The sequence below is a fragment of the Saimiri boliviensis genome, chromosome 6 (genome assembly GCF_048565385.1).
Source record: "Saimiri boliviensis isolate mSaiBol1 chromosome 6, mSaiBol1.pri, whole genome shotgun sequence".
NCBI classification, from domain to species: domain Eukaryota; kingdom Metazoa; phylum Chordata; class Mammalia; order Primates; family Cebidae; genus Saimiri; species Saimiri boliviensis.
In genome coordinates this window covers 61,591,181-61,617,337 of record NC_133454.1, presented here as the reverse complement: position 1 = coordinate 61,617,337, position 26,157 = coordinate 61,591,181, and the positions used below count along the sequence as shown (strand labels likewise).

At 47.1% G+C, this 26,157-nt stretch overlaps 2 protein-coding genes, 1 long non-coding RNA gene and 1 other non-coding gene across 9 annotated transcripts in view; 1 reads left to right on the top strand and 3 right to left on the bottom strand.

Moving 5' to 3' along the window:
• DCPS (decapping enzyme, scavenger) overlaps positions 1-1,520 on the bottom strand; it is a 50,389-nt gene extending 48,869 nt beyond the window's left edge. Inside the window, exon 1 of the mRNA XM_039470531.2 lies at positions 1,278-1,520. Coding sequence (XP_039326465.1) covers positions 1,278-1,478 — 201 coding nt within the window. The 5' untranslated portion in view covers positions 1,479-1,520. The remainder of the gene's footprint in view (positions 1-1,277) is intronic.
• On the top strand, positions 1,216-23,801 carry LOC141584841 (uncharacterized). 4 transcript variants are annotated; one of them, XR_012518053.1, is made up of 3 exons: positions 1,216-1,351; positions 2,969-19,288; positions 21,558-23,801. It is a non-coding gene; the product is annotated as an uncharacterized LOC141584841 (long non-coding RNA). The 4 variants fall into 4 exon arrangements; XR_012518052.1 differs by having other exon boundaries at positions 2,969-21,674; positions 22,437-23,801; XR_012518054.1 differs by lacking the exon at positions 21,558-23,801 and having other exon boundaries at positions 2,969-14,356; positions 15,188-16,314.
• Positions 9,218-16,385, bottom strand: TIRAP (TIR domain containing adaptor protein). 3 transcript variants are annotated; one of them, XM_074400839.1, is made up of 3 exons: positions 16,308-16,385; positions 14,418-15,121; positions 9,218-13,914 (listed from the first exon to the last, which is right to left on the bottom strand). In XM_074400839.1, the coding sequence occupies exons 1-2, from the start codon at positions 16,372-16,374 to the stop codon at positions 14,454-14,456; spliced, it is 735 nt and encodes a 244-aa protein (XP_074256940.1). In that variant the 5' UTR covers positions 16,375-16,385; the 3' UTR covers positions 9,218-13,914; positions 14,418-14,453. The 3 variants fall into 3 exon arrangements, with proteins under 3 accessions (XP_074256940.1, XP_039326468.1, XP_074256939.1); XM_039470534.2 differs by having other exon boundaries at positions 14,543-15,121; XM_074400838.1 differs by having other exon boundaries at positions 9,218-15,121.
• Positions 23,802-25,167: 1,366 nt separating the features above from the next.
• On the bottom strand, positions 25,168-25,267 carry LOC120364849 (small nucleolar RNA U13). Its single transcript, XR_005579985.1, has one exon. It is a non-coding gene; the product is annotated as a small nucleolar RNA U13 (small nucleolar RNA).
• Between the last annotated feature and the right edge of the window lie 890 nt (positions 25,268-26,157).

Sequence of the window (26,157 nt, the reverse complement as noted above, 5' to 3'; positions counted from 1 at the left end):
CATATAAAAAAAAAAAAGAAAGAAGGGAGCCTCAGTGGCTCAGGCCTGTTGTCCTGATGCTTGAGGAGGCGAGGCTACGCATTCGAGGCCAGCCTGGGCAACATAAAAACCTCATTAATTAAAAAAAAAAAAAAAAAAAAGCCCCAGCACGGTATCTCACACCTATAATCCAAGCACTTAGGAAGGCCAAGGCGGGGTGGGGGGGGGAATCACCTTAAGTCAGCAGCCAAGGCGGGGGGGATCACCTTAAGTCAGCAGTTCAAGACCAGATTGGACGACATGGCGAAACTCTGTCTCTACTAAAAATAAAAAATTAGCCGAGCATAGTGGCAGGTGCCTGTAATCCCAGCTACTCAGGAGGCTGAGCCAAGGGAGAATCGCTAGAACCCAGGAGGCAGAGGTTGCAGTGAGCTGAGATCGCACCACTGCACTCCAGCCTGTGTGACAAAGAGGAGAGAATCTGTCTCAAAAAAAAAAAAAAAAAAAACCAACCAAAAAAAAAGACACACAAAGAGGCATGGAAGCCTAGACCAAGGTTCCCTGATCCTCCCAAAGGTGAGAGTTCCTGCTAGTAGTTTTGGAAAACCCCCATGCCTGCCCTGGCTGGGCCTCCTTACTAGTTCCTAGAATGGTCTCCATCTCTCCTCAGCCCAGCTGAGCACGCTGGTAGTGGAGCAAGCTGTGTGTATCTGTCTCGCCAGAAATATTCCGTAGTCCTGAAGATCGGGGATGGTAACTTTCATCTCCACATCCCCAGTACCTAGCTGAGCCTCTGGCATGCATGAAAATGCGTGTGTAGAACAGAATTAACAATTATAATATATTGTCTCCTGTTAGGGCTGAAGTCGTGTAAGGCAGAGATCACATCTCCTACAGTCTCATGTCGTTTCCGGGGCCAGGGATGGGTAAGACATCTAACGTTTATCGGATCCCCAGTCCCTGTATACATAAGTGGATGACGATGAATGGCTTGGGAAATGTAACACGTGATCTTTAATCTGCAATACACTCTCCTAGTAGATATTTCTAGTCAAGGAGACACTTAGAAAAATTAGAGCTAGATGTGTTCATTGCCTTATTTTCAAGGTCAATCTTGCCGCCTTTTACCGCCCCTCTGTGCTTTCTAGTGGCGCATTCCGCCTCCCCCGAGTGATGATTGGTATTTTCCGGTCGAGATCCGGGAAAAAAAAAAAAAAAAAAAAAAAAAAAAATCCGCCTCCGAAGTGGTGATTGGTTCACTGGTTCCCGCGTCCCACCCCAGGAATGCCTCCTGGTACCTTTCCGTGTAGGAAAATGATTTTGTCCCGCGCGGACTCCCTCAGCACTTTCTGCAGTCTGAAGCCGGAGAACGGTAAGCGGACAGGAGCACAGGTACCATTTCCAACGTCAGCCTTCTTTTCCTCTGTGCTGGCGGCCTGCGCCTCCTCCAAGTCCAGCTCGCGCTTTCTCTTGCTGGGTTGAGGCTCTGCGTCCGCCATGCTGCCTGGGAGGCGGTGTGCGCCTGCGCGCCTCGGGCTGGCCCCGCCCTTCGCCCGAGCCTGGCTGCCTGGCTGGGCTGAGACGCCAACTCCCAGCGTACCCGGCTAGGGGGTCTGCTGTGGCTGCGGGCCGCGTATGGCGGAGCCGTCTGACCTGTCTCAGGGCGCTCCTTTCAACTCAGTTATTGCTTTTGGCCTGGTTGCGGTGCCGGCCGGCCGTGAGGGAAGGGAAAAGAAGGCTGAGAGTCCCGAAAGCGGCGGGCTAGAGATGCGAGCGCAGGGAATAGGGACCCCCAGGCCCACGCTCGGGAGCGGTAGCCGAAGACCCCCTTGGGCCACGGGAGTGTTGGAGACCTTGTTTTAATACTGACTTTTTTTTTTTTTTTTTTTGAGACGGAGTTTCGCTCTTGTTACCCAGGCTGGAGTGCAATGGCGCGATCTCGGCTCACCGCAACCTCCGCCTCCTGGGTTCAGGCAATTCTCCTGCTTCAGCCTCCTGAGTAGCTGAGACTACAGGTGTGCGCCACCATGCCCAGCTAATTTTTTGTATTTTTAGTAGAGACGGGGTTTCACCATGTTGACATGGTCTCGATCTCTTGACCTCGTGATCCGCCCGCCTCGGTCTCCCAAAGTGCTGGGATGACAGGCGTGAGCCACCGCCCCCGGCCCTAATACTGACATTTTAATCATACTTACACCGACGTTGACCAGTTGTCGGGGAAGTAACGTTTCTGACGCAAATCCGTGAGCCCACTTTATAATTTGGTCTCTTTGTTAATACCGAGTATTTAAGCCATTTCCATTTTTCCCCCGTTTTCATTGCTTTACAGAAATTTTCATCCTGACCGGTTTTTTTCTTTGTGGACTCAGCACTTTTCTGCTGAAAAGAAAGGAAAACGAACAGGGCCAGAAGAACCATTTCCATCACCCACTTATTTCTGGGCTGGAGGCATTCCCCTCCTATCTAGTCTGCCTGTATTTCTGCCCATCTTCCCTGGGGATAAGATTTGCGGTATGATTCGTCTCCCCGGGTTTCCTTTCTCTTTTTTTTTTTTTTTGCTATGTAACATTATTACTGGTAACTTCCGCTGTTGAGAGTTTGCTTGGTAGCCATTGTTTGTAGTTAGCCCTTTTTTCCCTGGTGTTGACAGATCTAAATTTTGTTAAGAGTTGGTACTTACATCGTTTTAGTCAGTGAAACGTTTTTACCAGTGATTTGAGTTTAGGTTTTCGACAGATCTAATGGATGTGGGACAGTTTTTGCCATTTTCAGCATTAGCAACAAGATGCAATTTACGGTCAGTTTTTGTTCAGTAACAAAGTGTACCATGTGTTAGTCTGATTTTGGGATTTTTTCTACCAGAAATATAGATTCCGAGTTGGATAAAAGACTTGTGTGTGTGATGCAGAAAGCTAAATTATTAGGGGAGACTTAGGATCTGGAATAATTATCTTCAACAACAACAAAAAAATTTGTCATCTGTCCACAGGTTTCCTGGATCCATTCCTCACCGTCTGAGAATATACAAAAAGAGGTTGTAAACTGTATTCAAGACTAGTAAAAAAAAAATATCCTGGAGGACAAATGGCAATGACAAAACCTGCTTGACTCCAAGACCCTGATTTTATGAAAATTTCCTGGCTTTTTTTTTTGGACTTTTTTTGCCATTAGGAAGGAAATTTCAGTGGAGTAGCTAGTTTTCGCAAAAAGAGCCCAGAATTGAGAGCCATGAAGTCGGTCCCCAACACTGACTAGCTGTGCAACTTTGGACAAGTCACTTAACTTCTCCAGGTCTCCGTTTTCCGTGTGCCGGCCACTATCAGTTCTGAGCAAGACAGAGGAAGCCTCTCCTTTCACAAAATGTATATTCAAATGGGGTATGTGACATAAGCAAGATAATGATTAAATGCTGTTAACAGAACAAAACTGGACAGTGTGTAGAGCCTGAGGTAGGAGCCCTCCCTTTTGTTTTTCTTTGAGACAGAGTCTCACTCTATCACCCAGGCTGGAGTACAGTGGTGCGATCTTGACTCACTGCAACCTTTGCCTCCCTGGTTCAAGCGACTGTCCTGCTTCAGCCTCCGGAGTAGCAGGAATTACAGGCATGCACTAGCATGCCTGGCTAATTTTTGCATTTTTATTAGAGACAGAGTTTTGCCATGTTTGAGGCCAGACTGTTCTCAAACTCCTGACCTTAAGTGACCTGCCCACCTCCCAAAGTGGTGGGATTACCGGTGTGAGCCACCCTGCCTGGTCAAGCCCTTTAGATAAGATGATCTTGCACCTCGCAAAAGGTGACTGACATTTAAGCTGAGACTTGAATGATAAGAAGGAACCGGCCATATGAAGAGCCCAGGCAGAGTAAATATTAGATGTCAGAGACTCTAGAGCAGTTATATGCTTGACATTTAAAAAAAAATAAGAATGGGCTGGGTGCAATGGCTCACACCTGTAATCCCGGCACTTTGGGAGGCTGAGGTGGGTGGATCACGAGGTCAGGAGTTCAAGACCAGCCTGACCAACATGGTGAAACCCCATCTCTACTAAAAACATAAAAATTAGTTGGGTGTGGTGGTGTACACCCATTATCCCAGCTACCTGGGAGTCTGAGGCAGGAGAATCACTTGAACTCAGGAGGTACAGGTTGCAGTAAGCCAGGATTGCGCTGCTGCACTTCACCCTGGGTGACAGGGAGCAAGACTCAGTCTCAAAAAAAATAAGAATGACCTGTGTAGCTAAAATATAATGAACAAACAAGAAGCATTTGAAATGAAATTGTAGAGAAATGTATTTATTATTGGCAAAAATTCATCAGTATGGGTATAATTTTTATTAAAATATAAAACCAGAATTATCTTCAAAAAGCCTGGCTCAAGTCCCACCTGGCGGCTCACACTTGTAGTCCCAGCTATTCAGGAGGCTGAGGTGGGAGGATCACTTGAGCTCAGGAGTTTGAGGCTGCAGTGAGCTATAATCATACCGTTCCACTCCAGCCTGGGCAACAGAGCAAGGCCTTGTCTTTAAAAAAAAAAAAAAAAAAAAGGAATGCGCCAGGCATGGTGGCTCACACCTGTAATCCCAGCACTTTGGGAGGTCAAGGCAGGCGGATCACCTGAGGTTGGGAGTTCCAGACCAGCCTGAGCAATATGGAAAAACCCCATGTCTACTGAAAATACAAAAAATTAGTCGGGCATGGTGGCACATGCCTGTAATTCCAGCTACTTGGGAGGCTGAGGCAGGAGAATCGCTTGAACCTGGGAGGCAGAGGTTGCGGTTAGCCGAGATCGCACCACTGCACTCCAGCCTTGGCAACAAGAACGACACTCCATCTCAAAAAAAAAAAAAAAAAAAATGCCTGGTTCAAGGAAAAGATGAGCTCATAGGAAGCCTCAGCTGCTAGAGTGTCTATTAAATACTAGACCTCAGTGTTTAAGGAATCTTTATGGCAGCACAGTTAAAACTAATTACATTTAAAATTCAGTTCCTCAGTTACACTAGCCACTTTGCAAGTGTTTGATAGCTGCTTGTGACGAGTGGCTTTGAACTCCTGACATTAAGTGATCCACCTGCCTCAGCCTCCCAAAATGCTGGGCGACAGAGCGTGACTCCATCTCAGAAAAAAATAAAAATTTGTGGCCCCTTTATTGAGCTAGTGGACGTTCAGGGATCCTAGCTCTATGGAAAGTTCTGTATCCTAATTCCATGCCTGGCGCACAGATGTAGAACATTTCATTATCAAAAGAAGTTCTACTAACTAGACAATGCTATATTAGGGTACGCAATATTATAAAGCCCTATTCAAATTATTTAGTTTTTTAGAAATCTTAAAACTTCTCCCAAGCAAGGTGCAGTGGCTCACGCCTGTAATCCCAGCACTTTGGGAAGCCTAGGCGAGTGGATAACTTGGGTTCAAGAGTTTGATACCAGCCTGGCTATCATGGTAAAATCCCATCGCTATTAAAAATACAAAAATTAGCTGAGTATGGTAGCAGGCACCTGTAATTCCAGCTGCCCGGGAGGAGAATGGCTTGAACCTGGGAGGCGGAGGTTGCAGTGAGCCAAGATCGCGCCACAGCGAGACTCTTGTCTCAAAAAAAAAAAAAAAAAAAATTCTCCCAAATCTTTTCTTTATTAGTCTAAAGAAGGACTGGATGCTTCCCACTTCTATTTCAGGGATTATGACAGACTAAACTGAAAACAAGTCAGCTACAAAACACCTGAACATTCTGGATGCAAAATTTACAACATTCATTTACTTACATTGCTGAGCTATCAAAAAAGTAAAATTTTCAGGAACCAAAAATGATGTGGGAGTTTGAATCCATAGAGTGGTAAAGGGATTTTTAAGGTGGAAGCTATTTTAAGTGCCATTGCTGATCTCTAGACATCTAGGACACGATTCAAGAGACAAGACCTGAGCTTATGTAAAATGGAATTAGGATACAGAACTTTCCATAGAGCAAGGATCCCTGAAGGTCCACTAGCTCACTAAAGGGGCCACAAATTTTTATTTTTTTCTGAGATGGAGTCTCGCTCTGTCGCCCAGCACTTTGGGAGGCTGAGGCAGGTGGATCACTTAATGTCAGGAGTTCAAGACCAGCCTGGTCAACATGGTAAAACCCCGTCTCAACTAAAAATACAAAAAAAAATTAGCCAGGCTTGGTGCTATGAACCTATAATCCCAGCTACTCAGGAGGCTGAGGCAGGAGAATTGCTTGGACTTGGGAGGCTGCAGTGAGCCAAGATCACACCACTGCACTTCAGCCTGGTCAACAGATCAAGACTCTGTCTCAGGAAAAAACAAAAAACAAAAAAAAACAACAACCAAAAAAACCACTCCTCAACTATTTTGTGAAACTGGTATAACTCTGGTAATATGACCAGAAAGGGATAATACAAGATAAGACAATTAAGGACCAATCCTGTGTATGAACGAAGATGTGAAATTCCTAAAGAAAATGGTAGCAAGCTGGAATCCTGTGTTTTTTTTTAAAGTCATACATCATGGTCAAGTGGAGTTTACAAGGAACATTAAGCTGGCTTAACGCCAGAAAATCTAATGTTATTCACTACATCAACCATTTTAAAAAGGGGAAAAAAATGCTCTCTCTCAAATAGATGTCAACTATTTTGATTAAATTTAAAACCATTCAAGATAAGTTAACTCTTGGCCAACTGAAAAAGCAGGAAACTTCTAACCTGTTAAAATTATGTACCAAGCCAGAGCATGGTAACTCATGCCTGTAATCCCAGCAATTTGGCCAGGTGGGGAGGACCACTTGAGGCCAGGAGTTTGAGATAGCCTGGTCAGCATAGCAAAACCTGGTCTCTACAACAGCAACAAAAAAGCCAGCCATAGTGCATGTACCTGTTGTCCTAGCTACTTGGAAGGCTGAGGTAGGAGGATTGCTGGAGCCCAGGAATTACAGTGAGCTATGATTGCACAATTGCACTCCAGCGTGGGCAAGAGAATGAGACCCTGTCCCTTAAAAAGAAGAAATTATGTATCAGAAAACCTGTAACACACGTTTAATGGAGAAATGTGTGAAGCAGTACCTTTTAAGGAAAGAATGAGACAAGGGTGGCTGCTCTTGTCACTGTTTTATTGGAGACCTGAGGAAGCACAGAAGGAATTAAAGTTTTTGTTTTGTTTTGCAAATTGTATGACTATAGAAAATCCAACAGGCCAGGTGTGGTGGCTCACGCCTATAATCCCAGGACTTTGGGAAGCCCAGGTGGCTGGATAGCATGAGCCCAGGAGTTCAAGACCAGCCTGGGCAACATGCCAAAACCCCATATCGACAAAAAGTACAAAAAAATTAGACTAGTGTGGGCAACATGGTAAAACCCCATCTCAACAAAAAATATAAAAAAATTAGACCAGCCTGGGCAACATGGCAAAACCCCATCTCTATAAACAGTACAAAAAAATTAGGAGTGGTGGCACATGCCTGTGGTCCCAGCTACTCGGGGTTAAGGTAGAAGAATCATCATTTGGGCCCAGGAGGTTGAGGCAGTGGTGAGCCATGATCACACCACTGCACTCCAGCCTGGGCGGCAGAGCAAGACCCTGCAAAGTTTATAGTCTTATAGAATTAAGTAATTCAGAGCAAGGCGGCCGATTTGGTTGGTGGCGGTGGTCGTGCAGCAGACACAGAGATGCAGATCTTTGTGAAGACCCTCACGGGCAAGACCATCACCCTTGAGGTCGAGCCCAGTGACACCACTGAGAATGTCAAAGCCAAAATTCAAGACAAGGAAGGTATCCCACTTGACGAGCAGTGTCTGATATTTGCCGGCAAACAGCTGGAGGATGGCCGCACGCTCAGACTACAACATCCAGAAGGAGTCCACCCTGCACCTGGTGCTGCGCCTGCGAGGTGGCATTATTTTTTCATTATTTTTTTTTTGAGACAGAGTTTCGCTCTTGTTACCCAGGCTGGAGTGCAATGGTGCGATCTCAGCTCACCGCAACCTCCGCCTCCTGGGTTCAGGCAATTCTCCTGCCTCAGCCTCCTGAGTAGCTGGGATTACAGGCACACGCCACCATGCCCAGCTACTTTTTTGTATTTTTAGTAGAGACGGGGTTTCACCATGTTGACCAGGATGGTCTCGATCTCTTGACCTTGTGATCCACCCGCCTCGGCCTCCCAAAGTGCTGGGATTACAGGCTTGAGCCACCGCGCCGGCGAGGTGGCATTATTGAGCCTTCCCTCCACCAGCTCGCCCAGAAATACAACTGCGACAAGATGATCTGCCGCAGGTGCTATGCTCGCCTGCACCCTGTGCTGTCAACTGCCGCAAGAAGTGTGGCCACACCAACAACCTGCGCCCAAGAAGAAGGTCAAATGAGGCCCTTCCTTCCTTGAAGGGCAGCCTCCTGCCCAGGCCTCTGGAGCCTCAATAAAAGTGTCCCTTTCGTTGACTGGAGCAGCAAAAAAAAAAAAAAAAAAAAAAAGTAACTCAGGGCCGGGCGTGGAGGTTCCGGCCTGTAATCCCAGCACTTTGGGAGGCCAAGGCGGGTAGACCATGAGGTTGGGAGTTTGAGACTAGCCTGGCCAGCATAGTGAAACCCCGTCTCTACTAAAAATACAAAAATTTGCCGAACATTGTGGCAGGTGCCTGTAATCCCAGCTACTTGGGAAGCTGAGGCAGGAGAATCGCTTGAACCCAGGAGGCAGAGGTTGCCGTAAGCCAGTATCACACCATTGCACTCCAGCCTTGACAACACAGCAAGACTCTGTCTCAAAAATAATAATAATTCAGGGGCTGGGCGCGGTGGCTCAAGCCTGTAATCCCAGCACTTTGGGAGGCTGAGGCGGGTGAATCACGAGGTCAAGAGATCGAGACCATCCTGGTCAACATGGTGAAACCCCATCTCTACTAAAAATACAAAAAGTTAGCTGGGCTTGGTGGTGCGTGCCTGTAATCCCAGCTACTCAGGAGGCTGAGGCAGGAGAATTGCCTGAACCCAGGAAGCGGAGGTTGCGATGAGCCAAGATCATGCCATTGCGCTCCAGTCTGGGTAACAAGAGCGAAACTCCGTCTCTAAATAAATAAATAAATAAATAAAATAATAATAATTCAGCATGCTGCTTAATACTAGATCAATATGTGGAATAAATTATAATTCTTCATATCAGTAATAGATAAGAATGTAAAACTAGCCTTTACAACACCAACAGAAAATACAAAATGCTAGGGAATAATTCTAATAAAGAGGAGACTGACCAATGTGGAAAATATAGAACGCTTTATTGAAATATGCTCAAAGACATAAGTAAATGGAGACATACTATTTTTATGAATAGGAAGACTCAAAAAAATATCTGTTCTTTCAAAATCTATAAATTCTATATAAGTCCAATAAAAATACTAACGGGCTTTTTCCTGGAACCTGATGGTTGAATAAACAATTTATATGCCTGGCGAGGTGGCTCACACCTGTAATCCTAGCACATTGGGAGGCCGAAGTGGGTGGATCACCTGAGGCCGGCAGTTCGAGACCAGCCTGACCAACATAGTAAAACCCTGTCTCTACTAAAAATACAAAAAATTAGCTGGGCGTGGTGGTGGATTCCTGTAATCCCCCCTACTTGAGAGACTGAGGCAGGAGAATCACTTGAACCCAGGAGGCAGAGGTTGCAGTGAGCTGAGATGGCGCTATTGCACTCCAGCCTCGGCAACGAGCAAAACTACCTCAAAAAAAAAAAAAAGAAATTTATATGGAAGAGTAAAAGAAGAAAAGTCAAAATGATTTTCATGGATAAGAGAGCAGGAAGAATTGTCTTACAAATGGTCAAGAAACAGTAAGCAAGCCAGTGTGGCACCAGCACGGGAATATACAAACAGATAAGGATAGGAGACTGGAGAACCCAGTAACAGCCCCCCATATATGACAATATGTGACAGCAGTGACATCATAATCGGTGGGGTAAGGATGGACTCGTAAATGATGGTTATTCTCAAACAAGAAATCTAGGTGGATTAAAGACCTAAATATGAAAAGAAATGTAGAAGAAAATACAGATGTAGGGGGGGGAATTCCTGAGTAAAACACGAAAAACACAGACTACAAAGTAACAGGTAAAATACTATTTTAGGCTGAGGATGGTGGTTCATACCTGTAATTCCAGCACTTTGGGAGGCTGAGGCAGGTGGATCACCTGAGTTCAAAACCAGCCTGGCCAGTATGGTAAAACCCCGTCTCTACTAAAAATGCAATAATTAGCTGGGTGTGGTGGCACACAGCTGTAATCCCAGCTACTTGGGAGGCTGAGGCAGGAGAATCGCTTGAACCTGGGAGGCAGAGGTTGCAGTGAGCTAAGATCCTGCCACTGCACTCCAGCCTGGGCAACTAACAGAGCAAGATTCTGTCTCAAAAAAAAAAAAATTTTTAAGTGGAAAAAAACACAAACTTCTACAATAGATAAAATTGTCATGCTTTTTTTTTTTTAGACAGTCTTGCTCTGTCACCAGGCACCAGGCTGCACCAGGCTTGCACCAGTGGCGCAATCTCGGCTCACTGCAATCTCTGCCTCCTGTGTTCAAGCAATTCTGCCTCAGCCTCCTGTGTCATGCCTTTTTTTATTCCGAAGACAGTCTTGCTGTGTCATCCAGGGTGGAGAGTACAGTGGTGCAATCACAACACTCACTGCAGCCTTGGCCTTCTGGGCTCAAGCAGCATTCCTACCTCAGCCTTCCAAGTAGCCTGGATTACAGGCATATGCCGTGACACCTGGCTTATTTTTTAAAAAATTTTTTGGGCTGGGTGCGGTGGCTCATGCCTGTAATCCCAGCACTTTGGGAGGCCAAGGTGATGGATCACTTGAGGTCAGGAGTTCAAGACCAGCCTCGCCAACATGGCAAAACCCCATCTCTACTAAAAATACAGAAACAAAACAAAACAAAACAAAAACTACCTGGGCATGGTGGCGGGCACCTGTAATTCCAGCTACTCAGGAGGCTGAAGCAGGAGAATTGCTGGAACCCAGCAGGTGGAGGTTGCATTAAGCCAAGATGGCACCACTGCACTCCAGCCTGGGTGACAGAGCGAGACTCCATCTCAGAAAAAATAAAAATAAAAATAAATAATTTCGTAGAGATGGACTTTTACTACATTGGTCTTGAACTCCTGGTCTCAAGTGTTCCTCCTGTCTTGGCCTCCCCAAGTGCTGGGATTTCAGGTGTGAACCACCATGCCTGGCCTATTGTCATACTTTTTAAAAACTTAATAATTGGCCAGGCAAGGTGGCTTACGTCTGTAATCCCAGCACTTTGGGAGGCCGAGGCGGGTGGATCACCCAAGGTCACAAGTTCAAGGCCAGCCTGACCAACATGGTGAAACCCCATCTCTACTAAAAATACAAAAAATTAGCCGAGCATGGTGGTGGGTGCCTATAATCCCAGCTACTTAGGAGGCTGAGGTAGGAGAATCACTTGAACCCAGGAGGCAGAGGTTGCAGTGAGCCAAGATTGCATCCTTGTACTCCACCCGGGGCAAGAAGAGCAAAAATTTGTCTCAAAAAAACAACGAAACAACAACAACAACAATAAAAAAACTACAATTTGGAGAAGCATACTTAAATATTTAGGAATAAAATAATTTCTGAGATTTGCTTCAAATGATCTGGGGGAATGAGGAACATGGGTAGAGTATTGTTGATAAAATATTAGGTGAGAGTTGGTCATTGCTGAAGCTACCTGACGGGCACATAGGGATTCATCAAACTTACCTGTCAGTATATGCTTGATATATATGTATTTTTTTCATAAAAATGATGTAAAGGGGAAAAAATAACAATAGGTTACCAGTTTTCACCCACCAGATTAGCAAACATTTAAAAATCTGATAATTCTAAGTGTTAGCAAGAACATGAAAAGTGGGAGCTCTTAAACACAAATGGTAGGAACATAAATTGGTACAGCCAATTTGGAAGAAACTTTGGCATCTTCTAGAAAAACAGTATGTATATTCTTTACTACCCAAAAGTATATTTATTACACAGCAGGATTTTTTGTTTGTTTTTTAGTTGGAGTCTTGCTCTATCACCCAGGCTGGAGTGTAGAGGTTCAACATTTTAGCTCACTGCAACCTCTGCCTCCCAGGTTCAAGTAATTCTCCTGCCTCAGCCTCCCAAGTAGCTGGGATTACAGGCGTGCACCACCAGGCCTGGCTGATTTTTATATTTTTAGTAGAGGGTTTCACCATGTTGACCAGGCCAGTCTCGAACTCCTGACCTCCAGTGATCCACCCATCTCGGCCTCCCAAAGTGCTGGGATTATAGGCATGAGCCACCACACCTGGTCCCAGCAGGATTTTCTAGGCTAAATCCTGGAAATCTTGCACGTGGAAATGTCCAAAAAAGTTCAGAGGCTCATTGCTTTTAATAGCAAAAACCTAGGAACAACAAATAGGCATTTGAAGAAGAATGTGTGACTAAATGGTGGCATATTTACATCGTGGGATGGAAGTGGATTACTAATCACTGGTGTGTCATGCATTCGCATGGATAAATCTCACATTTGGTGAATAAGGAGAGGAATCTGCAGAATACAAACATTGTAATGCTGTTTACATAAAATACAAAACCATGTAAAACTAAACGATACGCTGGTGGGGATGCATATGTATGTAGTAAATGCAAAGAGAAAAGCTAAAAGCAGGAAGTTCAAGATTCAAAATACTGGTTATGTATGGTGGGGGAAGAGGGGACTGCTATTCAGGGCACAAAGGGACCACTATAGGAATAATAAGGTTTTGCTGCTTAAACTGGGTGGTAGGCACGTGAGTGGACATATTATTTGTTAGTCCTTTTGTGAATAATATAATTTAAAAAATAATTTTTCTAGAGCTAGAGATGAAAAAAATAACTTTTTTCAGCAAAAGAGGGGTCATGATAGGGAGAAGTGAGAGAGGGGGCACAAAAGTACACAGTGAGGGAAATAATGAAATTCATTTCAGTTCAACAACAAACTTACGGAGAACGGATGAATGAAACCTTGCCCATCCTATAAGGAACACAGTCATCTGTCAGAAGAAAAATGTTGATTCCTCCCAGTCCAAAGGTGAAGATGGTGACTGAAGTATCGGCTTTAGCCAGACCCCTGATGAAGCTCCCAGATGTCACAGCATCCATGGGCTTGTGATCTCAGGTGAAGGTGTTGAGCCCTGGCTTCCCATCTCTTCACTTGTTCCCTCCAGCCCGCCATCCCCATATTCAAAATGGCTTCTAGATTTGTGTCTTTAAAGGCACTTAGGCAATAAATAAAAAGTACAGTGCAGTGCTCACTGCATCTTTCCCACAGGTTTCTGAAGTGAATCGATGTCTCTGGGAAGAGGAAGAGTAGTGTGAGTATGAAGGACTAGATTCCTGTTGCTTTCTCCTGACACCCATGCCAGGGTTTCCCCAGGCAACTGGGAAGATCATCCACGGTGAGGCCTAAAATCTAGGCTTCCTGCTGATCAGTCAGGTGAGTCACCTCTTTTGGAGCGATATCAGTGTACGCCAGTGCCCAGTTCCAGGGCACTGGATATCAAGAGTGTGCCAGCCTTCCTGTCCAGTTAGGCAGGAGGCCAGCCCTGCTGGCCATCATTGATCAGCACCACCTCCTACCATCTTCAATTTCTGGCTTCCTCATGGCCTTCTTGGGGAGTCCCCAGCTTCCTCATGGCTTTCCTAGGGGGAGCCCCCAGCTTCACGGCCTTCCTGGGGGAGTCCCCAACCTCTCCCTGGTCTTCTTAAGGAGCCCACAGTAGTGGAAGCCTGATGGGTGCTCTGATCCCAGGGTCACGGGCGTAGTGCTGCAGACTCGCTCCCTGTACATCTTGTCACATCTATGGGAATCCGAGGCCCTGTTTGGGTTTTCTGTTTCCAGCTTACTCCAATTTCCGGGGCCCCGTGATATAAAAGTGTCAACTGAGTGTCTGCAGATCTGAAAGAGACCAATCAGAGGGTTGTCACCCTTCCCAAACCCAGCATCTCTGTTTTTCCCAATAGGTCCTGCCTCTTACAACTTTTTATCTATTACCAGACTTCCAAATCTACTGCAATAGCATACCCGCCCCCCCCCCCCCCCGGAAACACTTAAATGCACTTCTTTCCTATTATTCTGCATCATTTTGCCTTACTAAACCAGTGCCCCTCCTGGCACCTTCCCAGCTCTTGGTGGACATCTCAAACCTGATCTCAGAGAAACCTAATGTTGTTACTATTACTACTACTAGCCAATACTTATTGAGGACCTCATATGTGCTAGGCTCTTCCTGTTATGAATACATATGCTAGGCTATGTTCTGAACCCTTAATTTATATACTGTTCTCATTTCATAGCAATGGAAACCTGGTGGTCAGTGAGGAAACCAAGGCACAGGGGGGTAAGTAACTTGCCCAGGTTACCTTTTATGGGTTAATAAGTGCAGGACCCAAGATACAAACCCAGACAGCCTTTTCCAGAGGCTGCACTTTGAACTACTAGGCTACAGGGCTGTCTCCTAAAAGCCAAAGTAGATCAGAGACTGTAGCCGAATCCCATTCCCCTTCTCCCTCCTGTAGTAGCTTACAACGCATGACAGCTTCTTTGACTTGGTGAAAGCCACCATCAGGGCCCCTGCCATCCACATAGTACATGAATCGGAGCTCAGGTGGGTAGGCAGCTCTGCTGAGGCCCGACAGCAGAGGGATGGTTCGGCCCTCGGCCCCTGGGGCATCAGTTAGGGCCTGCAGCATCTGGTACTTGCACCAGGGGTCCTGAAGGAAGCCTGGGGTGATGAGCAGCACGCGGCAGTGACTACTGCTCAGTGCCTGGCACAGTTCGGACACGATGGCGCCACCTGGGGTTGCATCCCGGAACTGCAGGAAGCAGCGCAGGCTGGCAGTGCTGCCTTCCAGGTAGGAGACCAGGTCCTGGGCGGCCACCAGGTCTTCTTCACTGTGGCACACACAGACGTCATAGTCTTTGCTCCAGCGAATACTACTGCTGTCACTCTCTTGCGAGGGTGGCAGGCTGGGAGATGTGACTGAGCTGTGGCTTGGGGGTACGGGGCTGTTCTGTGAGGTAGGCTGTGAAGCATCGCTGGGCACACTTTCTGAGGAGTCGGGCATCTTCTTGGGCTTCTTCAGCAGAGTCTGCCTGAACCAGTCTGTAGGGGAGAAACACTGCTCAGGCCTGTGTCTTCTTACCAGGTGTCCTCTCACTGCCCACACAGGGAGGAGCCCCACCTCGCAGGGAGGATGGACAGACTGCAGCTCACCTCCCTGCACTGGGAAACATCTTATTCTCAGACACCTGTTGCTCTGTGATTTTTGTATATCCTTCGGGACTTGCCTAAAAGTGCCCTCTAAAGGTAAAGGTTTTGGACGCACGTCAGAACTTTGGAACCCTTGTGTGGGAGTGTTCCACCAGCCTGGTTAAGAGAATTGGCTTTGTACTGCTCCCGGGCCCTTTGAAATCTGATACTCCCAGCCCACCTTAAGCAGAACTTCCCACCAGAGCTGACTAGTCAACCACCCGGGAGTCTGCAGGTACAGCGATGTTACGCTAGCAAAGATATCATCAGTCCCAAAGCCCACTTCCAGCACTGAGGGGAGGTGAATTTAGATTAGGAAGGGCTACCTGTATGGGAAGGAAGGGGTACGAAGGATTGGCATCTGTTTGGCCCCAAGAAATCCTAGATTCTTGCTAAACGGGGAAGAGGCTACTGCTCAGAGCTGCTGAGGAGCAGAGAGCTTCGCGATTCAGAACCCACACTCCGGAGTCAGGGACATGGCTTTGACTGTGGATCTGTGGCTCACTTTCTGTATGGCCTTCAGCAAATTAGTCTATGTCTTCATTTGCTCATCTGTATAATGGGTTTGTCTTAGTTGGTGAAAGTTAACTGAGATAATGCAGTGTTGGGTATATTGCAGGGACTCCATAAGGAGATGAAAACTCAGCTTCCCCAGCCGCTGATAAGGACAGATGGTTGTGGTGGGGATTGATTCATTTTCTCTCTCTGCTTGGCTTCTTGGTCTAAATGGTTCTGGGACAAAGATTTAGACGACGAGAGACACAGTGTTAAGCACTCAGCACAATGGCTTCCAGGCTAGGAGAGTTAGCTGAGCAGGTCTGGAAAACCTTTGAGCCAAAAGGCTAAAGATCTAGCTGAGCTGACGCAGGTCTCCCCTCCTCACTCTCTACAAAGTGTCCAGGCCCTGAAGTCAAGTCGGGAGATCCCCTCAGCCTTCCTGCATCTCTCTGAGTTTGGACCGAGCAGGCCTCCCACCTCGCCGATGGAGACTGAGCGCTCCACTCAGGAACACAGCAGTCAAAAGTCCGGTTCCACTCACCAGCCATCTTGCCTAGAGGCTTCTTAGGCCGCGAGCCAGGAGCTGGGAGGGAGGGCGATGATGCCATAGCGTGGGGCTCACAACTAGCCCCCTGAGACCAGGCATTGGTAAAGGGGGAGGAGGGAGGAAACCCAGTCTTGACCTCATGGAGCCGCCATCCTATAGAGGGCAGAGAGAAAGAATCACAAAGGCTGCACTTACCCTGCTCTCATTCCCCAGGGATGAGCTCTGGGAAGTTCTGCTTCTCTCCTAATGCCTGAATAGAGGCTTCCTCTCTAAATGGGTCCTTCATTCCTCGTGAGATGAGGGACAGACACGACTGTGATTGGAGCTGGGTTCTAGATAAAGCCAGAGCCATGTAGTGGGGTCAGACTTACAGGGTATGAGCTCAGCATGACCAGCTGAGGGGCTGTTCTCTGCTCCGCCTGGCCAGGAGGATATTTGGGACCTGGGGAAGGGCAGCTGGCAGGCAGCTCTTTAGAAAGCCTTCCTGTGTAAGGCCTGAAAATGGCAGAAGGAGGACAGTTGCTATTTGGACAAATAATTATGTATACAGATAGAAGCTTAACAGTAGAGAGAACATATAGGAAACCTTGGGAGACTTCTCCTCCAAGTCTGCGTCCCGCCGAATAACTCCATCCATAGACCCATTGCTCCTGCAGCCCTCAGCTCAGGAAGGTCGTGTCTCAAGGTGGTGAAGACTGCAGACTCTGCAGGCAGAGTGCCTGATCCTCACCTCTTCTTAACCGTGGCCTCTGGCCATCTTGCTAAGCTACAATTTCTCCATCCACGAAATGGAAATACTAGAGCCTCTTTTTCAACATTATTGTGAAGATTGAATGAAATAATTTATGTAAAGTCCTAATGGTGCCCGGCATGTAACAAATGCTCAGAAAATGTGGACTACTATGTGCATAAAATAATCTAGATATTGCAGGGATATATTATGTTCATGGTTTATAAGACTTGATATTGTAACGTTAATGTTCCCCAAACTGATCATTCAGTGCTGTTCCAAAGTCTAGAAGATTTTTGTTTTTTAGGTTTTTTGGTAGGGAGGTGGTCAGACTGCTTCTAAATTTATATGGACATACGAAGGCCCAAGAATCCCTTAGAAAGGCAACCTGCCATGATCTCTTCCCACCATGGTGACAGAGGCTGTCCCTGATGGTGGACACGCTTTCAGCCTCAAGTCTCTATGAAGCAGAGCCTGTGGGGGCTGTAATATTCTAGTGACACTTCTCTCGGGAAAGGCTGGCAGAGCAACTGGCACAGGGCTGCTTTCTCACTCTTTGGTGGACCTGTGAGATCAAAACAAACCTGAGAACTCACGGAAACAAGTATTATTAGACACACTGAAATAAAGGGTTTCAAAATTGAAAGAATGTGGCTGGGCACAGTGGCTCATGCCTGTAATCCCAGCACTTTGGGAGGCCGAGGCGGTGGATCACCTGAGATCAGGAATTCAAGCCCAGTCTGGCCAACATGGCATAATGCTGTCTCTACTAAAAACACAAACATTAGCTGGGCCTGGTGGCGGGTGCCTATAATCCCAGGTACTTGGGAGGCTGAGGCAGGAGAATCTCTTGAACCTGGAGGCGGAGGATGCAGTAAGCTGAGACTGCACCACTGCACTCCAGCCTGGGCAACAAGCACAAAACTCCGTCTCAAAAAATTTATATAAAGAATGTCATTCTATGCTGCACGTTAATGCTTTGTTCACTGATGCTAAACACCAGTATGCCACGCTAATGAGTAGAAGACCAGGGATGCTAAGGATTTGTGAACAAGTATCAAAGTTCAAAAAGTAGAACTTAACCCATAGCAGAACAAGGAGGCAGAACAAAGAGTTGGAATGGGCACAAGAACCAGAGAAGACATTTGAAAAAGCAACACAACTAAATGTGAAGCCACCAAAAAGACACGGGAAGTTAGTTGACTCTGAGTATGTATATGAGTTTCTTTTCTTTGCTTATGTGCTTGGGATTTCAGACAGCCTAAGTGGGAGGCTGCAGCCAGAACAGGGCTTTCTACAGTGTTGTTTGAAATCATCTTCCTGGTCAGGCCTTGCTGTCTCCCTACATCTTCATTTCAGCCATTCAAGATGCCTTTTTGGGCTGGGCGCGGTGGCTCACACCTGTAATCCCAGCAGTTTGGGAGACCAAGGTGGGCAGATCACGAGGTCAGGAGTTCGAGACCAGCCTGACCAACATGGTGAAACCCTGTCTCTATGAAAAATACAAAAATTTGCCAAGCATAGTGGTACACGCCTGTAATCCCAGATACTCAGGAGGCTGAGGCAGGAGAATCGCTTGAACCCGGGAGGCGGAGGTTGTACCCCAGCTTTGGCAACAGAGCAAGACTCCATCTCAAAAAAAAAAAAAAAAAAAAAAGGCTTTTTGCTCCCTAGTGGTAAACATAATGTCACTTGGTTTTGAATTATTTAAATATTTTTTCAATTTTGTTGTAATTTTAATATTCATTATTTGGTCTTGGTACACTTATAAACTAGAGCACATTTTGATTTTTAAATATTCTAAAGGTTAAAAATTAATATGTTAATGTACTTAATATATGTAGATTTAAAAGTTTTAGTTTCTCATTTTCTGAAATGACTTGCCCCTTTGGCAACACATGCTGATTTGGGGAGCTTGCTTTTCCATTGCTTGGTTAAGAACAGTGGTCCAGCAGTATATGCCACTAGAAGTGGGGTGATATAAGCCCTCATGAGAAATATTATGGAAACGTTTAAAGAGAAAAACAAGAGCACCTTTGACAGGCTAATTGAGCAAGATGGCAGGCAAATTCCAGTAACCATAAACACTGCATACTTCCTGGAATCCAAGACGCCATGCGCCTTACTTGTTCCTTTTCAGTTCTTTTATAGCTGGGGCTGTGGAACTGCCACACATTCAAACACGTGTTAATCGTTCCAAGAGTTGGCAACTGTCATCGTATCTTGAGATGTGGTTGACAAGCAGGTAAGGTAATGAACCCAAGTCTTCAACTGGAAGCTGTACTCACTAGCTCTGCCTATTCTCTGATTTGCTGTGTGGTTACTTTTTTTGTGCTTTGAAAAAATTCATAAAGTAGAATCTTACCAAAAATACCCACTTTGTAAGAACAAAGACTTGAAAGAAAATTAGTAAAGAGGCTGGGTGCTGTGGCTCATGCCTGTAATCTCAGGACTTTGGGAGGCCGAGATTGGCAGATCATTTGAGCTCAGGAGTTCCAGAGCAGTCTGGCCAATATGTCGAAACCCTGTTTCTACCAAAAATACGAAAATTAGCCAGACGTAGTGGTGCTCGCCTGTAATCCCAGCACTGTGGGAGGCTGAAGCAGGCAGATCATTTGAGGTTAGGAGTTCAAGACCAGCCTGGCTGACACATCAAAACCCCATCTCTATTAAAAATACAAAAATTAGCTGGGCATGGTATTGCACACCTGTAATCCTAGCTACTCAGGTGGCTAAGCCAGGAGAATCCTTTGAACCTGGGACATCATGCCACTGCACTCCAGCCTGGGTGACACAGTGAGACCTGGTTTCAAGAAAATAAAGTTAGTAAAGAATTGCTTCAGAAAAGCAGTAGCACAATACCTTTAGTGCTTTCTAGAATGCTTTTACAATATTATGTGCAGAAATTCATGTAAAGCAAATATTACGGAGTTTTGCTGTATAAAATCCAAAGTGGTCTGGTACAATGGTTCACACCTATAATTCCAGCACTTTGGGAGGCTGAGGCGGGTGGATCACAAGGTCTGGAGTTTGAGACCTGCCTGGCCAACATGGTGAAACCCTGTCTGTACTAAAAATACAAAAATTAGCTAGGTTTGGTGGTGCACACCTAATCCCAGCTCCTTGGGAGGCTAAGGCAGGAGAATCGCTTGAATCCAGGAGATAGAGGTTGCAGTGAGCCTAGATCGTGCCATTGCACTCCAGCCTGGAAGGCAGGGCAAGACTCAGTCTAAAAAAAAAAAAAAAAGTCCAAAGTGTATATAATATCCAATATCAAACTGGTCTCCAATTTCTATTATATAGGGAAATGTATTGAAGCCTGTGAAGGCATATGATTAGAATATGTATCTCTTAGAGTTCCTATTTGATTTCTGTTAAGCAGGAATCATTATCTGTGATAGGCAGAAAAGTGGCCCCCAAAGAGGCCCACATCCTAATTCCTGGAACTGAGAATATGTTACTTCCATGACAAAAGGAGATTTTGTAGCTGTGATTAAGTTAAGGACCTTGAGATGGGGAGGTATTCCTGGCTTACCCAGGTGACCCAAATGTAACCAAAAAGATCCTTTCAACAGGGAGGCAGGAAGGTCTGAGGTAGATGAAGGAGCTGTGCCAATGGAAGCAGGGGCCAGTGGGGTGCAGGTGGCCTCCGGACGCTGGAAAAAGGACATCCATGGGTTCTTCCCTGGAGCCTCCAGAAGAAACGCGGCCTTGCTGATCCATCTGAGAATGGTAGCATAATCCATGTGTGTTGTTTGAGGTCACTAAGTTTGTGGCAATTTGTTGCAGCAGGAGTAGGAAACTACTACACCATCTCTGGTCAGATCAGGCCAAAGAATGGAGAAGATACTGGATTTCAGTTGAGTGCTAAAAACTGGTCTGTTTAAAGGTTTAAATTGTTTGAAACAGTTTTTACATCTTTAAATAAATTACCATCTACAGTTCACCTGACTTTGACTTTATATTTAAAAGAATTTTGGTTTCAAAGCCTGTTTTGTTCTCAAACACTTGCTAAAACATTTGGGTAGGAAACATTACGATTTGCAGGACAATGTCACTTAAAGTGCTGAATATAATTCATTTATAGCTTGATAGACACAATACAGCGTTCTCAAAAAGGTTTGTAGACTATGGTGCAGAGCTAGGGTGGCCTGCTGTGTTCACACCTGGGACTGTGGGAAGGACCCATGACATTCTTCTTTTTTTTCAGACAGACTCTCACTCCATTACCTAGGCAGGAGTGCAGTGGCATAATCTCAGCTCATTGCAACCTCTGTCTCCCGGGTTCAAGTGATTCTCGTGCCTCAGCCTCCTGAGTAGCTGGGACTACAGGTGCTTGCCACCACACACAGCTGATTTTTGTATTTTTAGTAGAGACGGGGTTTCACCATGTTGGCCAGGCTGCTCTGGAACTCATGATCTCAGGTGATTGGCCTGCCTCAATCTCCCAAAGTGCTGGGATTACATACAGGCATAAGCCACCGCACCTGACATTTTTTTTTTTTTTTAAACAGCATCTTGCTCTGTCACCAGGTTGGAGTGCAGTGGCGTGATTCCAGCTCTCTGCAGCCTTGACCTCCTGGGCTCAAGCAGTCCTTCTATCTCAACCTCGAGTAGCTGCGACTACAGACGTGAGTCACCACACCTAATTTTGTTGTTGGTGGTGGTGGTGGTGGTAGAGACAGGATCTTGCTTTGTTGGCCAGGCTGATCAATAACTGCTGGCCTCAAGTGATCCGCCCACCTCAGCCTCCCAAAGTGCTGGGATTACAGGCATGAGCCATTGTGCCCGACTTTAATTTTACTTTTATCTGAGTCTTCTTGCTAAGGAAGATTTTTTTAAAAAACCAGACTCAAATAATACAAGGGGAAAAATGATAAAATAAAAAACATTAAAATGAAGAACTTCTGTTCATCAAAAGATATAAATAGGAAAGTGAAAAGGCAATCTCCCGAGGGAGAAAATGTTTAAATATATACATCCAATAAATGTCTTATATCACAAATATTTCAGGGACTCAATGGAACTAGTAAGAAAAAGACAATTAGAAAAATGAGTAGAAGAATTGAGCAGGCACCTCACAAAAAGAATATTCAAATGAGCAACAGACATAAAAACAGTTCATTAGTCATCAGAGAAATGCAAACTAAAACCTCAGTGCATCACTGCTGGGCACTCCGCCAAATGGCTACAGTGAAAAAGGCTATCAAGTAGTGGGAAGAATATGCAGGAATGGGAACTTGCACACTGCTGGTGGGCATGTAAACTGTACAACTACTTCAGAGAACTGTTTGGCACCATAGACTAAAAATGAACATACATCAGCAATTTCAGTCCTAGGAATATACTCAAACAGCAGTGCTTACAGATTTTTTTTTTTTTTTTTAACATAGTCTCACTCTGTTGCCCAAGTTGGAGTGCAATGGCGCAATCTCGGCTCACTGCAACATCCAGCTCCCAGGTTCAAGCAATTCTCCCGCCTCAGCCTCTCAAGTAGCTGAGAATAATGGTGCCCACCACTACGTCCAGCTAAGTTTTATATTTTTAGTAGAGATGCGATTTCACCATGTTGGCCAGGCTGGTCTGCCCACCCCAGCCTCTCAAAGTGCTGGGATTACAGGCGTGAGCCACTGCACCCAGCGTGCTTAACAGCTGTTTACCAAAATAGGTACAGGAGCCTGACTGCAGCAGCAAGATACAGAATGACCCCATGGTAGGAACTGTCTGTCAACCCGTGTCCAGTAGAATGGATAAACAAAATTGTGGTCTAGCCATATAGTGGAATGTTAACACACCAACAAGAATAAATTACTGCTAACAAAATATGAGTGAATATCACAAAACAGATTGAGTGTAAGATGTCAGACACATAAGAGTATATGATGCATGATTCCGTGGATGGAAAATCCAAAACAGGCAAACCTATTTTATGGTGTTGGAAGCCAGGGATGTAGTCATGTTTTATTTATTGCTCTGAATCAGGAAATGTTCATGTTATGGAAAATGGTTGAGCTGTACACTTATGATTTATGTGCTTACTTATCACCTCCTTTAAGACTGAAAAATAACTAGACGTGGTTCCCTCTGGGTCATTCCTGACCTGGTGTCCCCTAGCTTTTGTTTCAACGGGAGTTCCCCGCACTCCCCCTTTCGGTCGCACTTCTAGGGTGTGCTGTGATTCTAACGGACCTGTCTCCCTGGGGACCAGAGGACTGGCTCCGTCTGGTCCACCGCGGTCACCCTAGTCGTTGGCACAGTGGCAGCCCAGCCTGTGGTAGCTGCTTATTAAATGACTGTGGTGTAATGCCTCGATAGGTCCCTAACCCCAGCTAGTTGGGCACTTGCCGAATCACTGCCACAGTGACGAGCCAAAGCGTAGAGGCAGAGGTTGTGCCCGGAGCAGAGAAGACTGTGAGCAGAAACAGTATCCACCAAGCACCGACCGCCAGGCTCTTCCAGCGAGGCAAGCCCAAGGGGAGCCGCCCGCGCGAGCTTCTTGGCGACAGAAAAGGCGACAGCCTCCTCGAAGGGCCCTTTCCCGCCGCCTGCGTGTTGCGGGTGCCAGAAGGTGAAGGAGAAGGGAAGCGGACGCGCGGCCGGCCGGGCAAGGCCGGGCTGGAGGCGGCGCGGACCCCCGCGATTCCCAGTGGGGCCGGGGCTCCCGGGCCTACGCCGGCCGCGCGCCGCCCTGCCCGCCCCACAGAGCCCCGCCGCGCCTCCCGGTCCCCCGAGACCCCTCCCGGGCTCACCTGCGCGCGGGCCCCGTCGCGATGCGGGCTCCGCGGGGAAGAGCGGCGAGCAGGCCCCGCTCCCCGGAAGCGCCGCGCACCGCCCGCCGCGCTGCCCCTCCCACGCCGCCCGGCCCAGTCCTGACCCGGGAGGCGCTCGGGCACGATCCCGCTGCGGGAGACGCGGGGCGGGGCAGCCCCGGTGTCCCCCGCAGCCCGAGCCCCGGCCAGCCTAGCCTCTGCGTGATTCCGGGAGCCCGTCCTCTCTGCGAGCTGCGTGGGGGCGGTCCGCAGCAACTCCGGGAGGAGCCTGTGCCCAGGGTTCCCCGGCGTCCACCGTGACAACCTGAAGCCTGGGTTTTGTTCTAAGCGCGAGAGAAGGAAAAAAAAAAACAAAAAACCAACCAAACAACCAACCATATTCCAACCATTTAATTATCCTAACACCCTGCCGGGGTTGGGGTGCGTATACCTTTTTTCTTTTCTACAATTGAGAAACATGAAGCTTGAAGAGTTGGAATGACTTTTCCAGAGGTCACACACAGCGAGGGGTGCACGGGGCTGCAGTGCAGGAGGGGCAGACCAGGGCGGCAGCTGGGAAGCCAGGCCGCTGCGGCCGGCAGACTGGTTGATGCCGATGACGATGGAAGCCCCGTCTCAGGCCAAAGGGCTTTCTTTGCTCCTCTAGGCAGTGAGCCCACATGAGCGTTATGAACGGCGCTGCGGGACGCTGCAGACAGCGTGCTGTAGGCAAGATGCTGGGAAGTCCTGGGTGGAAGAGATGGAGATGCGTTCGCCTCCTACTTCTTAGAGCTCTTCAGATGTTGGTGAGCGCTATGAAGGGAACAGGGAGCATTCCCCACAATTGTTTGACTCTATGAGAAATGTGAATGTCTTCCTGGGCTTCTTGCTCCCGGGCATGCCAGTTTGGGAAACACTATCCTAAAACCCGTTTGAAATGCTGGAGGGTGGAGGTAGTTAAATTAGGCCATCTAAGATTCATGATCTCCCCTCCAATCTGATTTCCTCCTTTTCTCACCAGCCAGCCAAAACAGATGAGCACCCCGTCCTGGGAGGGCTCTGGAGTCAACTGCCTGGGTTCACAGCCAGCGCTCATCACTTACTAGTTGTGTGGCCTTGGTGAAGTCACCAGACCTTTCTAGGCTTGCTTTCCTCATCACATTATGGTGTCTGATTGCTGGTGTTCTTGCAAAGATTAGATGAGTCTACGTAAAGTAGATCAGATACCTGGCCCTATACCCAAGGGCCCAGTTTGCTTTGACTCTACCAAGTACACCTCCACCCACGGCCTTCCGTTTGCCCAACTCTGCTCTGCAAAATGCCCTCCTTCTAGCAAGGCCTATTTTGTCGTTGTTTCCTTTTTTTTTTTTTTTCACATCACACCGATGAGCCAACGCTTAATAAAGTTTAAGGGAGGCACATTTCACACATGTACGTGAGCACCCAGTCACCATGCTGATGAACTACAAAGGGATCAAGGCCCATTTTTGCCTTTCTCTTATTCAGGAAAGCTTTGCCTCCTCCAGCCCTGCCCACCTCCTTCCCTCAAAGGGAAGTGCTTTTCATTGTCAAGAGCCTGTGCTCTGACTGCTTAGCTCCCACTTTAGACTAAAAATTCCTCAAGGCCAGGGATGGTTCTTCAGGCTCTGGCCAGAGCAGAGGGACACTTGAGGGACACTCGGATAAACAGGCCTTGACTGCGCCAAGGATGGGCCAAGCGTTGGGACAGGTGGGTATCAGATAGGGATGCAGAAGGCTTGGTCCTGGCTCTGCACAGTTCAGTGGGGAAGGCAGGTGCACGGAGGCAGTGGTGAGGGCTTGCCCACAGCTTGAAGTAGAGCCCTGTGGGAGGACAGGGGAGTCCTCAGCACTTCTTAATAAACAGAGTACTTTTGGAAGGGAGCAGCTTCTGGGCGAGGAACACTTGAAGGCCTTTTTTTCCCCTTTCTCCCTGAGATTGGGATGTCTGTGCTGAAGGGAGGGGCAGCTACTGCCTGGCACCTAGGGGAACCTCACAGGATCAACCCGGATGTTGGCTTGTCCCTCCCCCATATCCCTGGCTATTTCCTTCCTGTCTTTCATCACTGTCTTCTTCCTCTTCTGCCTTCTGCCTTAGGCCTGGCCCCTCACCCCAACCCCAGGGGCATATCTCCTCCCCTGCCATTAGTAAGGCCCACCTCCAACATTTCTTCCCTCCCTTTCATCCTTCCCGATAAAAGCCTCCTTAGCTTCCATGACACCACACTCTCCTGGCTTTTCTCCTGTCTCTGTGGGCACCTCTTCAGCATCCTCTTCTTTGGTTTGTGTCTTAAATGTCAATGGGGTCCCTTCAGCTTCCCTCCTTGGCCCCCTACTCCACCCTCTG